At 47.6% G+C, this 15766-nt stretch overlaps 1 protein-coding gene across 1 annotated transcript in view; it reads left to right on the top strand.

Annotated features, from left to right (window-relative positions):
- Positions 1 to 15766, top strand: part of LOC142913469 (uncharacterized) — a 30685-nt gene that overhangs the window by 578 nt on the left and 14341 nt on the right. Inside the window, exon 2 of the mRNA XM_076061002.1 lies at positions 87 to 952. Within this exon, the coding sequence (XP_075917117.1) occupies positions 87 to 952 (866 nt within the window). The remainder of the gene's footprint in view (positions 1 to 86; positions 953 to 15766) is intronic.

The raw sequence follows: 15766 nt of genomic DNA, 5'->3' as shown, positions 1-15766 counted from the left end.
ATTCATTTGCTCTTAAAACACATCACAGAACACACATGGGAGAGAAACCCTTCAAGTGCAGTGTGTGTGGAAAGGCATTTTCAGATTCATCTACTCTTAAAAAAACACCAGAGAACACACACGGGAGAGAAACCCTTCAGGTGCAGTGTGTGTCGGAAGACATTTTCAGGTTCATCTGCTCTTAAAACACACCAGAGAACACACACGGGAGAGAAACCCTTCAAGTGCAGTGTGTGTGGGAAGGCATTTGCACAGTCATCTGCTCTTAAAAAACACCAGAGAACACACACGGGAGAGAAACCCTTCAAGTGCACTGTGTGTGGGAAGACATTTTCAGATTCATCTGCTCTTAAAACACACCAGAGAACACACACGGGAGAGAAACCCTTCAAGTGCACTGTATGTGGGAAGGCATTTGTACAGTCATTTGCTCTTAAAACACACCAGAGAACACACACGGGAGAGAAACCCTTCAGGTGCAGTGTGTGTGGGAAGACATTTTCACAGTCATCTGCTCTTAAAACACACCAGAGTACACACACGGGAGAGAAACCCTTCAAGTGCAGTGTGTGTGGGAAGGCATTTTCAGATTCATCTACTCTTAAAAAACACCATAGAACACACACGGGAGAGAAACCCTTCAGGTGCAGTGTGTGTCGGAAGACATTTTCAGGTTCATCTGCTCTTAAAACACACCAGAGAACACACACGGGAGAGAAACCCTTCAAGTGCAGTGTGTGTGGGAAGGCATTTGCACAGTCATCTGCTCTTAAAAAACACCAGAGAACACACACGGGAGAGAAACCCTTCAAGTGCACTGTGTGTGGGAAGACATTTTCAGATTCATCTGCTCTTAAAACACACCAGAGAACACACACGGGAGAGAAACCCTTCAGGTGCAGTGTGTGTGGGAAGACATTTTCACAGTCATCTGCTCTTAAAACACACCAGAGTACACACACGGGAGAGAAACCCTTCAAGTGCAGTGTGTGTGGGAAGGCATTTTCACAGTCATCTGCTCTTAAAACACACCAGAGAACACAGAAGCATCAGAAGATCCACAAGGAGTGCAGTCTGAAATCAGCTTGTGAAAGTCAAAGTGCCGTAATGAGCCCATCCCTCATGAAACAAGAACCGGTAGAAAATCCCAGCTTGGACACTTTTAAAGGTATCGAGGTGAAATGTGAAGAAGTGATGGTGAAGAGGGAAGAAGTGATGGGAAAATGTGAAGATGATTCAAATCCAAAATGGGACCTTCACATCGATGGAGGCAATGTAAAGCAGGAGGAGAATTCTGACTGCGAGGCAGAGCGAGGCAACTCTCAGCAGTTTGTGGAAGTGGAGGTGTGGGTGGACTTCCTCCGAGACAATACAAAGTCAAGTGGAGACTCGATAGATGTGTAAGCTTGAGATGATGTCGCTCCAATAGATGCACCTTTGTCACAGGCCTTTAATGACAAGAACGTGAAGTTGGACACTCAGTTGCTAGGTTCAACCTGCAGAGTAAGAGCGGCCAGTCTTTGTAGACCTGTGGGTTGGGTAGATCTTTAACCAGGAGCGAGAGACAATAAGCCCCCAAGCATTCACGATGTTATAATAATTGCATTTACACGCTGCTTGCCTTATCGCCTCGGCAACTTGGAGTTTTATGTCGTACCTCGTCTGAAACACTCGAAGAGCATCCCCAAGTAGCAGCTGCCCCTGTGTGGCACAAGGTGGTGGCCCTGCACCGGCCTGCATGTGGACAAGAGCCTGTCAGTAGGGGGCGATGATTGATGCATCATCTCAGTTGTGTAGTTTGTAGGTAATGTTTAGAATTTGCTACATTTTCATTCAGACGCCAGCATGCAATGGCCTACTCGTTTTGAATGACACAATAGTATGTTTTAAATACACTGTGAAGCAGACTGTGCAACTTTTTTGTAAAAGCTTCTTGTTAATACGATGTAACGTGATGCAGTATATTTCACTGCAGTAATCCAATTTTGTTAATATGCCTAGAATGAATACTTGTCTGATTTTGTGCATACTTGTAACATGTGATCTGTAAGGGTCAAACATTGAATAAGTGATGTTAGGACAAAGTGTGTGTGTGTGTGTTTGAAAGTAACCTGTACAGAGAACTCAGCTGAGACCCGTTGTTCTTGTGATACAGGTCAAACGGTGTTTTTGTGTTCCACGAAGCATCTGGAGCAACTCATTGTCTTTGAAATAGGTAGCACGCTCGGATCATTAATCAGTTACAAGGCATACCACTTAAAGGTTACACGTATAGGAGGAGGTACATTCTCTACAACACGAATTGTAGTTTTGTCTTAAGTGTTGACGTAGATTTTGTCTAACTAGGACTAGAAATGCTCCTTGCTGATTCACGTCTGGATGTTCGTACCTATCGGTTGAAGCAAACCCCACTGCTGTTGAGACGCTGTGCACCAATAAGGGTCCAACACATTGACGGCCTTCAGGCCAGGAAAGTCACAACATTTGCACACGAAGGACGCATTCACGCAAGCACCCCATGCTCCATTTTGAAGTTTTGCAAAGAAGCGTCTTTGAATTGTGATGTGTTTTGAATTATTTTATTTCTTCATTAAAAGCTTGTATCAATTTACATCTGGAAGACTTCATTGAGAAGGACATTTCGTGTGAATTTTCTCTCGTCATTAAGTAGACGGCCTTGCCGGGGGTTCGGTTCAATGCGGACTTTCACCTGTTTGGGATTGCAGGATCGAGATAAGGTGACACGGAGCTGCTGGCCATCTGCAGATCGATTCCAACATAATCGAGCGTCTGCCCCTGCGCCTCCGTCGTTGGTACAGGCGGTGCGTGTCTCCGTTGTGGAGTTTCTGGATAATGTTTGGAATTTCCGCAATTTTGACCATGACACCAACATGCAATGACCTGTGCGTTGTGAATGACGCAACGTTATGTTTTACATCTGCCGTTTAGCAGACTGCACATATTGTGGTGAATGCTACTGGGGTAGCCAGGTGTGCCTGTCGGATTTTAACCTTGAACCTCTGCAATAAATAGAGAATGTGCTACAACATTCTTGGTTCTTTCGGTAAAGTCACGTAAATAGAAAAAAAAACAAGAAAATTGGAAAATAATAAATTGATTAAAAGATGCCCATTGGTCGACTGAGATGACTGTGCCCCCCACAATGTACACACACACAGTGTACACACACACAGTGTACACACACACGGTGTACACACAGTACACACACAGTGTACACACACAGTGTACACACACACACACACAGTGTACACACAGTGCACACACACACAGTGTACACACACACACTGCACACACTGTGTACATGTACACACACAGTACACACACACACAGTGTACACACACACAGTGTACACACATAGTGTACACACACACAAAGTGTACGGACACACAGTGTGTACACAATAATTTCAGTTTATTTTGGTATACCCCTGTGAGCCATTCGGCTCTTGAATCAAGTGCAACCACAACAAACACAAACAAGAAACACATCTTAAAGTGGCTACTTTGTGTGACTCTGCAAACAGAAAATCCATGAAAAAAACAGCAAAATATTCCTTAAAAAAGCACCGTACACCAACGCTGTGTGCTAAAAATCCCAGTGGGATGCAATGTCCACGTTGTTGTTGTTGCTGAGTTCAAGGGAGGGAGCAATGGAAAATGAATCTAAATCAACTCCAATCCTGCTCTGTGACGTCACTACTCAGCATCACCTCATCTGCATGAAACGCCAGGGGGAGGTGTCCCTCGCTAGTGACGTCATGTCACCAAGGTATTCACCCCACCCCGTCTACCGCTGAGCGTGACGTCACCTCTGTCTGGGTCACTTCCGTTATCTGTTCAAGTACAATCCTTATTTGGGCAAAGTTACGCCCGATGACTGGTGGCTCATTAACATAATTTATTCAGTTACAGAGCAGCTCGTGGGAGGGAAGTGACGTCATACTACTTCCTGCTGTCGCGAGGCAACAGGAAGCTGCCGTGTGCGCGCTTGCACTGAAATCCGAGGTGAGAAATTCTCATTGTGGTAGTGGTGGTGGTTGTTGTGGTGGTGGTGGTTGTTGTGGTTGTTGTTGTTGTTGTTTACCAAGGTAGAGCCTCGCTCTCTCTCGTAGGGATGTCAGTTGAGTAGCAGCGAGCATGGGAATCGATGTCCAGGTTGGAACTTTACAACGCGGGGCCTAGCCACGCGGGGCCTTGCCTCCTGCCCTCGCCTGATTGCGTTTACTTTAATTATCTCGCTTAAGTTTAATTTGTCTTCACCCGGCTCGCCACTTTGTAACATTGTTTTATTGTCAATATTCACGCAGTTTTTATTTTTTTCACCAGGCCAAGCCCGCTTGAGCTGCTATACCGCTCTTGTTATCAGAAGCGACCTGCCCACAACAACACAAGGTGAGGCTTTGTCAACGTGTGTGAATGTTTTGACTTAAAACTTTGGTGACTGCAGGAATTAATATTCTTGGTTCTTTCGGTAAAGTCACGTAGATAGAAAATAAAATAAAAACAGATAATCATTTTTCTTTTTTAAATGAAGCAAAAAACCCCACAACGTTTCTATGGCAACATTAATGTTGAAGATGCTAGAGCTTACAGGAATATTTGACATTTGCCCTCTCATTGCGTGCCATGACAGTGCTGTTTGCACAGTTACACATAGCCACTGTAAGATGTTTTTCTTGGTCGTGTTTTTGTTTTGTTGCTTGTTGTGGTTGCACCCGATTCAAGAGCCGAATGGCTCACGGGACTATAACCAAAATAAATCAAACTGAAAATCAAAAAACTGAAACCGCGTGATGAATTTTGGGAAAATTTTTCACTGCATCTCCAAATATATATAAAAGGCAAAGTTGTGATTGTGTGTGTCTGTTCAAAATGTTTAGCGTACTTCCCAACATACAACAAACTGGAAATTTGCCATGTGGGTACTTTCCAGACTGTACACCATGCAAACATTATACAAATACACTTTTGTGTTTTTATTGGGGTGGGGGGAGGGGAGCTCAATAATGTATAGATTTTTTGCACGGCAAGTGAGCTGTGACGTCAAATCTGTCACGTGACCCTCGCACGTGGAAGAGTAACGCATTGTAGTGTAGCGGTTAGCGTTGTCTGTGTGTGTGTCTGTGTGTGTATCTGTGTGTGTGTCTGTGTGTGTGTGTCTGTGTGTGTATCTGTGTGTGTCTGTGTGTGTGTGTCTGTGTGTGTGTCTGTGTGTGTGTCTGTGTGTGTGTGGAAGCCTAACGCATTGTAGTGTAGCGGTTAGCGCTACGCCGCGCTATGAACCCGGCGACCCGAGTTCGATTCCCGCTCACGGCCACCACCGGTGACGATTATTTGAACAGCTTCTGGGCCTCCCCTAGGTAGACTCAGCCTAAAACGAGTAACTGTCGTGGTGTGAACATCGCCACTGGGGAGACAAAGGCGGCCGGACGTGGTGGATCCAAGTCCCGGTCGAAGCCGGCTAGTACACCTAGTCATGAATACATGAATGAATATAGACGTGTAAGTCACGTGTGACTGTATATATTCATTCCTCCATGGCTCGATACTGACGTGTAGATGGTGTGGATATTCTTATTTTCTGTCTGCAGCTCACGCTGGTCTGATGGAGCAAATGCACTCAGCACAGCAAGCCGGGACGACAAGTCAACAATGCGACCAGCATGCATACTGCACGGATTGGACTGGAAATTTGACACAGCACCAGAGAACTCGCACAGGAGAGAAACCCTTCAAGTGCACTGTCTGTGACAAGGCATTTTCAGATTCATCGACTCTTAAAAAACACCAGAGAACACACACGGGAGAGAAACCCTTCAAGTGCACTGTGTGTGGGAAGGCATTTTCAGATTCATCGACTCTTAAAAAACACCAGAGAACACACACGGGAGAGAAACCCTTCAAGTGCACTGTGTGTGGGAAGGCATTTTCACAGTCATCTGCTCTTAAAATTCACCAGAGAACACACACGGGAGAGAAACCCTTCAAGTGCAGTGTGTGTGGGAAGACATTTTCAGATTCATCTGCTCTTAAAACACACCAGAGAACACACACGGGAGAGAAACCCTTCAAATGCAGTGTGTGTGGGAAGGCATTTTCAGATTCATCTCATTTTCAAAGACACCAGAGAACACACACGGGAGAGAAACCCTTCAAGTGCAGTGTGTGTGGGAAGACATTTTCAGATTCATTTGCTCTTAAAACACACCAGAGAACACACACGGGAGAGAAACCCTTCAAATGCAGTGTGTGTGGGAAGGCATTTTCAGATTCATCTCATTTTCAAAGACACCAGAGAACACACACGGGAGAGAAACCCTTCAAGTGCAGTGTGTGTGGGAAGACATTTTCAGATTCATTTGCTCTTAAAACACACCAGAGAACACACACGGGAGAGAAACCCTTCAAGTGCAGTGTGTGTGGAAAGGCATTTTCACAGTCATTTGCTCTTAAAAAACACCAGAGAACACACACGGGAGAGAAACCCTTCAAATGCACTGTGTGTGGGAAGACTTTTTCAGATTCATCTACTCTTAAAACACACCAGAGAACACACACGGGAGAGAAACCCTTCAAGTGCAGTGTGTATGGGAAGGCATTTCCAGATTCATCTAATAAAACACCAGAGAACACACACGGGAGAGAAACCCTTCAAGTGCAGTATTTGTGGGAAGACATTTTCACGGTCATCTGCTCTTAAAAAACACCAGAGAACACACACGGGAGAGAAACCCTTCAAGTGCAGTGTGTGTGTGAAGGCATTTTCACAGTCATCTGCTCTTAAAACACACCAGAAAACACACGGGAGAGAACCCCTTCAATTGCAGTGTGTGTGGGAAGGCATTTTCACAGTCATCTGGTCTTAAATCACACCAGAGAACACACATGGGAGAGAAACCCTTCTAGTGCAGTGTTTGTAGGAAGGCATTTTCACATTCATCTGCTCTTAAAAAACACCAGAGTACACACGGGAGAGAAACCCTTCAAGTGCAGTGTGTGCGGGAAGGCATTTGCACATTCATCAAATCTTCAGGTACACCAGAGAACACACAGGAGAGAAACCCTTGAGGTACACTGTGTGGGATGATGTTTGCACAGTCATCACATCTTAAAGTACACCAGAAAACACACACGGGAGAGAGACCCTTCAGGTGCACTCTGCGGGAAGGCGTTTGCACAGTCATAAAATCTTCAAGTACACCAGAGAACACGGAAGCATCAGAAGATCTGCAAGGAGTGGAATCTGAAATCAGCTTGTGAAAGTCAAAGTGCCACAATAAGCCCATCCCTCATGAAACAAGAACCGGACAAAAATCTCAGCTTGGACACTTTTAAAGGTATCGAGGTGAAATATGAAGAGGTGATGGTGAAGAGGGAAGAAGTGATGGTGAAGAGCGAAGAAGTGAAGGTGAAATGTGAAGATGAAGATTCAACTCCAAAATGGGACCTTCACATCAATGGAAGCAACGTGAAGCAAGAGGAGAATTCTGACTGTGAGGCAGAGCGAGGCAACTCCCAGCAGTTTGTGGAAGTGGAGGTGTGGGTGGACTTCCTCCGAGACAATACAAAGTCAAGTGGAGACCCGGTAGATGAGTTAGCTTGAGATGATGTCGCTACAATGGATGCACCTTTGTCACAGGCCTTTAATGACAAGAACGTGAAGTTGGACACTCAGTTGCTAGGTTCAACCTGCAGAGTAAGGGCGGCCAGTCTTTGTGGACCTGTGGGTTGGGTAGATCTTTAACCAGGAGCGAGAGACAATAATCCCCCAAGCATTCACTATGTTATCATAATAATTCCATTTACACGGTGCTTGCTTAACCGCCTCAGCAACTTGGAGTTTAGTGTCTCGTCTGAAACACTCGAAGAGCAACCCCAAGTAGCAGCTGCCCCTGTGTGCCACAGGGTGGTGACCCTGCACCAGCCTGCATGTGGACAAGAGCCTGTCAGTAGGGGGCGATGATTGATGCGTCATCTCAGTTGTGTAGTTTGTAGGTAATCTTGATTCGAAGCTTTCGTGACTGCAGGAATCCACACTCTTGAGTTCTTTCGGTAAAGTCACCACGTGGGTAGAAACATAACAGATCACGGCGTTTAGATCACAACACGCACAATCGTCATCAGGTGGGACAACCACAGCAAGAGAAACTGCTGAAGTAGTAGGCGCCTACTCTAGCAGTTTCTTATTGCTGCTGTGCTTGTCCCACCTGATGACGATTGCTTGTGTTGCCATCGAAACGCCGTGATCTATTATTTGTAGCGTAATGTTTAGAATTTGCTACATTTTGACCCAGACGCCAGCATGCAACGGCCTACTCGTTTTGAATGACGCAATAATAGTACGTTGTACATACACTGTTAAGCAGACGGTGCGTATTTTTTTAAAACAGCTTCTTGTTAATACGATGTAACGTGATGCAGTATATTTCGCTGCAGTAATTCAATGTTGTTAATATGCCCGTCAATAATTTAGAATTAATACTTATCTGACTGTGCGCGTACAGGTAACATTTTGTCTGTGAGGGTCAAACATTGAATAAGTGATGTTAGGACAAAGTGTGTGTGTGTGTGTGTTTTGGAAGTAACCTGTACAGAGAACTCAGGTGAGACCCGTTGTTCTTGTGATACAGGTCAAAGGGTACTTTTGTGTTTCACGAAGAGTCTGCTTCTGGAGCAACTCATCGTCTTTGAAATAGGGAGCACGCTCGGATCATTCATCAGTTACAAGGCATACCACTTGAAAGTTACACGTATAGGAGGAGGTACATTCTCTACAACACGAATTGTAGTTTTGTCTTACGTGTTGACGTAGATTTTGTCTAGCTGGGACTATAAATGCTCCTTGCTGATTCACGTCTGGATGTTCGTAACCATCGGTTGAAGCAAACCCCACTGCTGTTGTTGAGACGCTGTGCACCAATAAGGGTCCAACACATTGACGGCCTTCAGGCCAGGAAAGTCACAACATTTGCACACGAAGGATGCATTCACGCAAGTACCCCATGCTCCGTTTTGAAGTTTTAAAATGAAACATCTTTGAATTGTGTTGTGTTTTGAATTGGATGATTTTATTTCTTCATTAAAAGCTTGTATCAATTTACATGTGGAAGACTTAATTGAAAAGGACATTTTGTGTGAATTTTCTCTCGTCATTAAGTAGATGGCCTTGCCGGGGATTCGGTTCGATGCGGACTTTCACCTGTTTGGGATTGCGGGATCGAGATAAGGCAACACTGAGCTGGCCGTGCGAGAAGACCGCTGTCTGCAGATTGATTCCAACGTAATCGAACGTCTGTCCCTGCGCCTCTGTCGTCCATGCAGGGGGTGCGTAGGTTTGCAGCGCCCCCTGCATGAAAACAGCGGAAAGTGCAGCGTTCATCACAGATAGATAAAGTTGTGCGCTTATATTTAAAATATTATTCTTTTATAATGTGATGTTGAAATCGGAAAGTATTTGGCCAGTTGATGATTTCAATCAGATTTATTCATTTATTATGCACCACATATCCGAGCTTTTGTGGTCCTGTTGAGCTAAAGTTGGAAAAAGTCCGTGACTATAACTTCGCTAAATATTGTAAACGTGTTTCTATTATTTAGTTATTGTTTAATACAAACTTCTTCAGATAATGGGTTTCAAGATGTACTTGAATGGCACGTTCGTTGTTCCGGTGTTTAATGGCTTGGATGGCATGGCAAATGGCTTCCATCGATGTGGAAGTCAATGGTGGATGATAATTTGACATTTCGGTGTTGATTTGGAGTAGATTGTTTAACTGTTGCATACCGGGTGGTGAAATGCTTTGCCGAGTACCTGAACTGTTTGACCAAGTGAATTCATGAAGAGTTCGATACGAGTTTGAGCGTTAAAATTATTGCGGAACAACAAAGGTCGGATATTTTAAAGATCCCTGATCGTACGTTTATTGCGACAATGTTCACGGGGAACACGTGTGGAGGAGAGTTCCGGGTGAAGTCTCCCCTTACCTGGCAACCATGGTGGCTGTCCGCTGATCACTCTCGCTCCGTCACAGCTACGAGCCTTAGGGACGGGACGCTCCACCCTGGCGCTGTTTTAATTCACAGCACCAAGACTGGAGAGCCTCATCCCTGCAGTTCCCTCCTGTTGTGCCGCAGCATTTACCGCGTAACGAGGCAACGTTTTCATGAGCAGTGCGTTCCACTACGCACCCACACGAGCGAACCATGTGCAACAGTGTGCGTACATACAGACACGAACAAACACGCGGGTGCACATACACACACGAGCGCTTACTTGCAAACACGGACGGGTGGAGATGCACGCACGAGTGTGGTCACCACCTGGCTAGCTACACTAGTCACGTGATAACTAGTATAGTAAACTATACACTACACTATACACTACACTATACACTACTATAGACTACACTATACACTACACTACTATACACTACACTATACTAAACACTTATACACTATACTATACACTACTATACACTACACTATACACTATTATACACTACACTATACACTACACTACTATACACTACTATACACTACACTATACACTACACTATATACTACACTAAACACTATTATACACTACACTATACACTACGCTACTATACACTACACTATACGCTACTATACACTACACTATACACTACACTATACACTACACTATACACTACTATACACTACACTATATACTACACTATATACTACACTATACACTACTATACACTACACTATTATACACTACTATACACTACACTACTATACACTACACTATACACCACTATACACTACTATACACTACACTATACACTACACTATACACTACTATGCAATACACTATTATACACTACACTATACACTACTATACACTACACTACACACTATACACTACACTACTATACACTACACTACTACACTACACTATACACTACTACACACTAGTGCTGCACTAGTCCCCAAACTGCAAAGACAAATGCTCCCCAATGTAGACTGACGCACCCACAGACCCACACATGGACCCACATTCTCGCACAGAAACCCACGGACTCATCGACTCCCACTGGACGTGCGCTGTTAGCGAGCACCGGTGAGGGTCGCAATGGAACCACACCAGGGGCTGGTGTGGACAGAACCACGGCTGGCCGCTCGTCTCTCAAATTCTGATGTTAGCACCCCCACCCACCTCACCACCTCCTTAATTATGGCTGAGTCCACCTAAGTGACGCTCAGGACTGCTTCAGGTAAGGGGCCGACCTTAAATGACGTCACGCGATTTTAGAGGATTTTTGACCCCCCATCGTCACACGACGTCACACGACGTCACACAAAGTCAGACCCCTCCCCCTCAATTATGACGTCACAAAGTTCTGCCCCCCTCCCCCCCCCCCCAAAAAAAACATGCTTCAAATCCCTTTAAACTATTGTCATTGTAGTGCGTATTTAATGTAGCGCTGCACTCTGATGTTGTAGGTGTAGTGATTGTAGAATCACTACTGTGTACACACGCACAAGCGTGACGTCACTATGCGGGGGAGCGTCATGACCACGCGGGTCTACACACACGCATGACGTCATCCCGGCTGGAGGCGGGAATGACGTCAGGGCCGGTTCCGGGCTCCGGGAGGCCATGAGGGTGGTGTGAGGCCGTGGCACTCTCTGTGACCCCGGCTGGACACGTGACTGGACCCCAGTGGGGGCTGGGGGCCTAGGGGGCACCTCGGAGGGCACGTGGACAGCAGGGGGGCTTCGAGAGGGTTTTCGAAGGGAGGCGTGGCCGGGGTGGGGCCCGGGCACGCCGAGGCCCATATAAGCAGCCTCCTCACGAGGTTCGAGGCTGCCCGTATCAAGAACGAAGATGCATCATGAAGACGCCAAGAAGAGTCAAGCCTCCAGTCAGCGGACCTGGCAGTAGCCCACCTCGCTGGGTCACGCTAGAGTATTTGAGAAGTATGTGTCAGCTAGAGTAGGTTGGTGGTCACCACCTTATGTGCAGTGTTATATTACTTACCGTTCTAATAAATCAGCGTTGCCTCCCAAGGAGTCGTGTGTGCACCTAATTCGAACTCACTACATTTGGTGTCAGAAGTTGCGGAAAAATAAATAACGTTAGGTGTTATCCTAGTCAGTATAATATGTGCACGATTACTACAACTTACCTGATCGCTTTCACACGACGAGGAGGCGAGACGATCATCTTCGGGGCAGCCCCGGGGTTCTGCAGCCTCGGTGAAGGAGGGAGATGGCGCTGCAGGCGGGGCAGCAGCACGCACATCACGTCGCTGCTTCGCCGCCATCGAGAGAGAGAGCGACGGAGCTGGAGGAGAGAGTCCGCCGCTGCTGCCGTTTCCTTGGGCGGGAAATTCGCGCGCGCATGGTACACGCGCGGCCGCCATCTTGGCGGGCGGTCGGGACGCGGTTCCCGCCAAAACGCCGTTCCCGCCATTCTCAACGTCTGTGGAGGGAGATCTTGGGCCGTCTTGGTGGCATCCTGTGCTCACCATCCAAGAGTCTTCAAGTTCCACAGTGCAGCCTCCGTTCCTCACGGCCTCTCAGGCGAGTCGTGACACAATGCACCCGGTCCTAAAAACACACTTCACCCATCTTGCGTGCGCCGGGTTGCGATTAGGTGTTTTTTTTACTCGCTGGGTTGCGAAGCGTGTTAGTTGGGTTGGGTGCGTGGCAGATTGACGCGGCGCCCGTGCGTGTGTCTGCTTTGTAACAGTGTTAAGTACGGCGTCGGGATTGCTATCTTAAGGAGCCAGTTAATTATTAATTCGGCTATGTGGGGGGTCTCGGCCTCCGTTAAGATCCAGTGAATTGCCGGGTTAATGATTTGTTGACACTTTGTTTGATTGCCGTTGCGGAGTCGCGATTGTTTTTGCGTATACAGTATGGCGCTTCGCTCGTGAATGTTGTCAATGTGTGACTGTGCGAAACTTTGCTTGTGAGTGTTAACAATGTATGCTTTGTATGGAGCTTTGTTCGTGATTGTTAATGTATAGCTTGTGCCACATTTGTTAACGAAGTGTTGATTGTATGGGATTTTTCTCGAGATCGCGATGTGTGGACTGTGTGTACTGCATAGACTGTCTCTCTGCACTGATACGGGTTGTGACGTACATTGTTGTGATCCTTGTTGCGGATCGTTAAATTGTGATGGTGACATGGTGCCAGTGATTTGGATTGTGCTGCTGGCTGTGGCTAATCTGGGCCAAAGATCCTGACCAGAATGCCCCCCTGTCATTGTTGCGTGTTGACACGAGTGTGGTCCCGTCATGGTGTGGCTGACGGCTTGACCTGACAGCCCGGAGATTGAGACACTCCGTGGCGTGTCTATCCTAGTGGGCAGTTCGCTCACATGGCTCGGAGAGTGTGGTCCCGTCATGCTGTGGCTGATGGCTTGACCTGGCGGCCCGGAGATCGAGACACTCTGAGGCGCGTCTGAGACAGTGAGCCAGAGGCTCAGGGAGCTTGTGGTGAGTTGCTCGCTCAGCTCGGTTGGTACAGCTAAATGCTGCAATGTGAGGCTTGGAGAGAGGGGTTGGTGTGTCCTCTCAACCCGGTTGGGACAGCTGATTGCTGCAATGCGAGTCCTGGAGAGAGGTGTTCTTGTGTCTTCTCAGCTCGGTCGGAACAGCTACATGCTGCGATGCGAGTCTTGGAGAGAGACTGGGTTATAATTCCCCCGATACGGCCGACACGTGCGCGTCGGAAAGGCGGGGGGTGCTACCGAGTGGCATGAGATGTCTGGGTTGGCCTTCAAGGGAGGGCTTCTGAGTTGTGCGAGCGCGGAAAACGCGCGTGGGGTCGCCATTTTGTGTGAGCGTGGTAAACCGCAGGGGATGCGGCTCGTGCATGCGGCCGCCATTTTGTACATGCATGGGTATTTGTGTGAAGCATTTCTGGGCAAGAGCAGGCATTTTTTTGTCACGTCGATTTAACATTCTTTTTTTACAAAAAATGTAGATACTGAGGCAACGCTGAAGTGCGACTTCTTTGCCCAGTACATGGGTCAACCTGGAAGCATGACTTCCTTGACCCGGGATGTTGTACAACATCCAACGGTTGTACCTTTGGTTGCAGCATACTGGCTCGACCTTGAAGAGTGACTTCCTTGAGCCAGTACATGGGTCGACCCTGAAGTGCGACTTCTTGACCTGGGACGTAGGGAGACGTCCGGAATGTTAAGTGGTGTTTGTAGGTGGGTGTTAGACTTTCGGTCTTCGCCCTATTGCCACCTGTGGGGTGGAACGGTAACAGGGCGGTGTGAGACCCTGCCATCTATGGGGTGGTTGTGTGGTTTTGGTTTGATTTACCGGTGTTGGTTGTGCATCCAATGCGTCGGAATCTATGTATTTTTGTTTTTATTTCTTCCGCCGGGCGGAATACGATCATCTCCACTTCCCTGGGCCGGGTGGCTGTCGTGTCCGACGAGCTGAGGCGTGGGCTTGTGGTGCTGTGCCTCAGGAGGTGGTTTCTTCTTGTCACAGGATTCATGCACCTGCCGCCCTTGGAGTCGCCGATTATGCTGACCGGATGTGGACTTGAAGGGGAGAGTGGAGCGCCCGTACGTCACTCCTGCTCATCCTGTTGCCCAACTCCTGGGGAGGGGCCGTGCCCTTTTTGGGCCTTTTTCAAGTTCCCCCAGGACCTCCAGGGAGAGCGTGCTCGCCTCCCCTGGAGGCAGGGCCACGCGAATTCGTTTGAAGACTGGCCGCTGTCCATGACTCTCACACCTTGTTGATTGCCTGCACCGTTGTCAAGCAGCCACATTCATATGTCGGTGCATGCGTACAAATTCACACGGATGGGCTGTGCTAAGGGATAAGTGGGTTGACCAGTTCTTTTGGTGTACATGTTGTTGTTGGTTCCCCTCATTCCATACATTCTTCCCTTCCCCTCCTCTCGGTGTGTGTACATATGTTTCTTGGGGTGATTATTGTCGGTCACCGGTTGTTTGTTGACGTTGTTGTTGGAGGCACACTGCTTTTTTTTTCTGTATTGTCACAGCCGAGACGGCTGGTTTTTTTACATGGGGGAGGGTGATGTAGTGATTGTAGAATCACTACTGTGTACACACGCACAAGCGTGACGTCACTATGCGGGGGAGCGTCATGACCACGCGGGTCTACACACACGCATGACGTCATCCCGGCTGGAGGCGGGAATGACGTCAGGGCCGGTTCTGGGCTCCGGGAGGCCACGAGGGTGGTGTGGGGCCGTGGCACTCTCTGTGACCCCGGCTGGACACGTGACTGGACCCCAGTGGGGGCTGGGGGCCTAGGGGGCACCTCGGAGGGCACGTGGACAGCAGGGGGGCTTCGAGAGGGTTTTCGAAGGGAGGCGTGGCCGGGGTGGGGCCCGGGCACGCCGAAGCCCATATAAGCAGCCTCCTCACGAGGTTCGAGGCTGCCCGTATCAAGAACGAAGATGCATCGTGAAGACGCCAAGAAGAGTCAAGCCTCCAGTCAGCGGACCTGGCAGTAGCCCACCTCGCTGGGTCACGCTAGAGTATTTGAGAAGTATGTGTCAGCTAGAGTAGGTTGGTGGTCACCACCTTATGTGCAGTGTTATATTACTTACCGTTCTAATAAATCAGCGTTGCCTCCCAAGGAGTCGTGTGTGCACCTAATTCGAACTCACTACATAGGTAGAAGACATTACAAAGTCTATTTAATCAAGTAGAACTTGTTTATATTTATTTAAAGTTGCGCAATTTGATGTCACGTCACGTTTCTCAAACCCCCCCC

The sequence above is a fragment of the Petromyzon marinus genome, unplaced genomic scaffold (genome assembly GCF_048934315.1).
Source record: "Petromyzon marinus isolate PM22_M1 ecotype Great Lakes invasive population unplaced genomic scaffold, UKy_Petmar_22M1.pri1.0 PM_G_Scaffold_26, whole genome shotgun sequence".
Lineage (NCBI taxonomy): Eukaryota > Metazoa > Chordata > Hyperoartia > Petromyzontiformes > Petromyzontidae > Petromyzon > Petromyzon marinus.
This window is presented reverse-complemented; position numbering and strand designations above follow the sequence as displayed.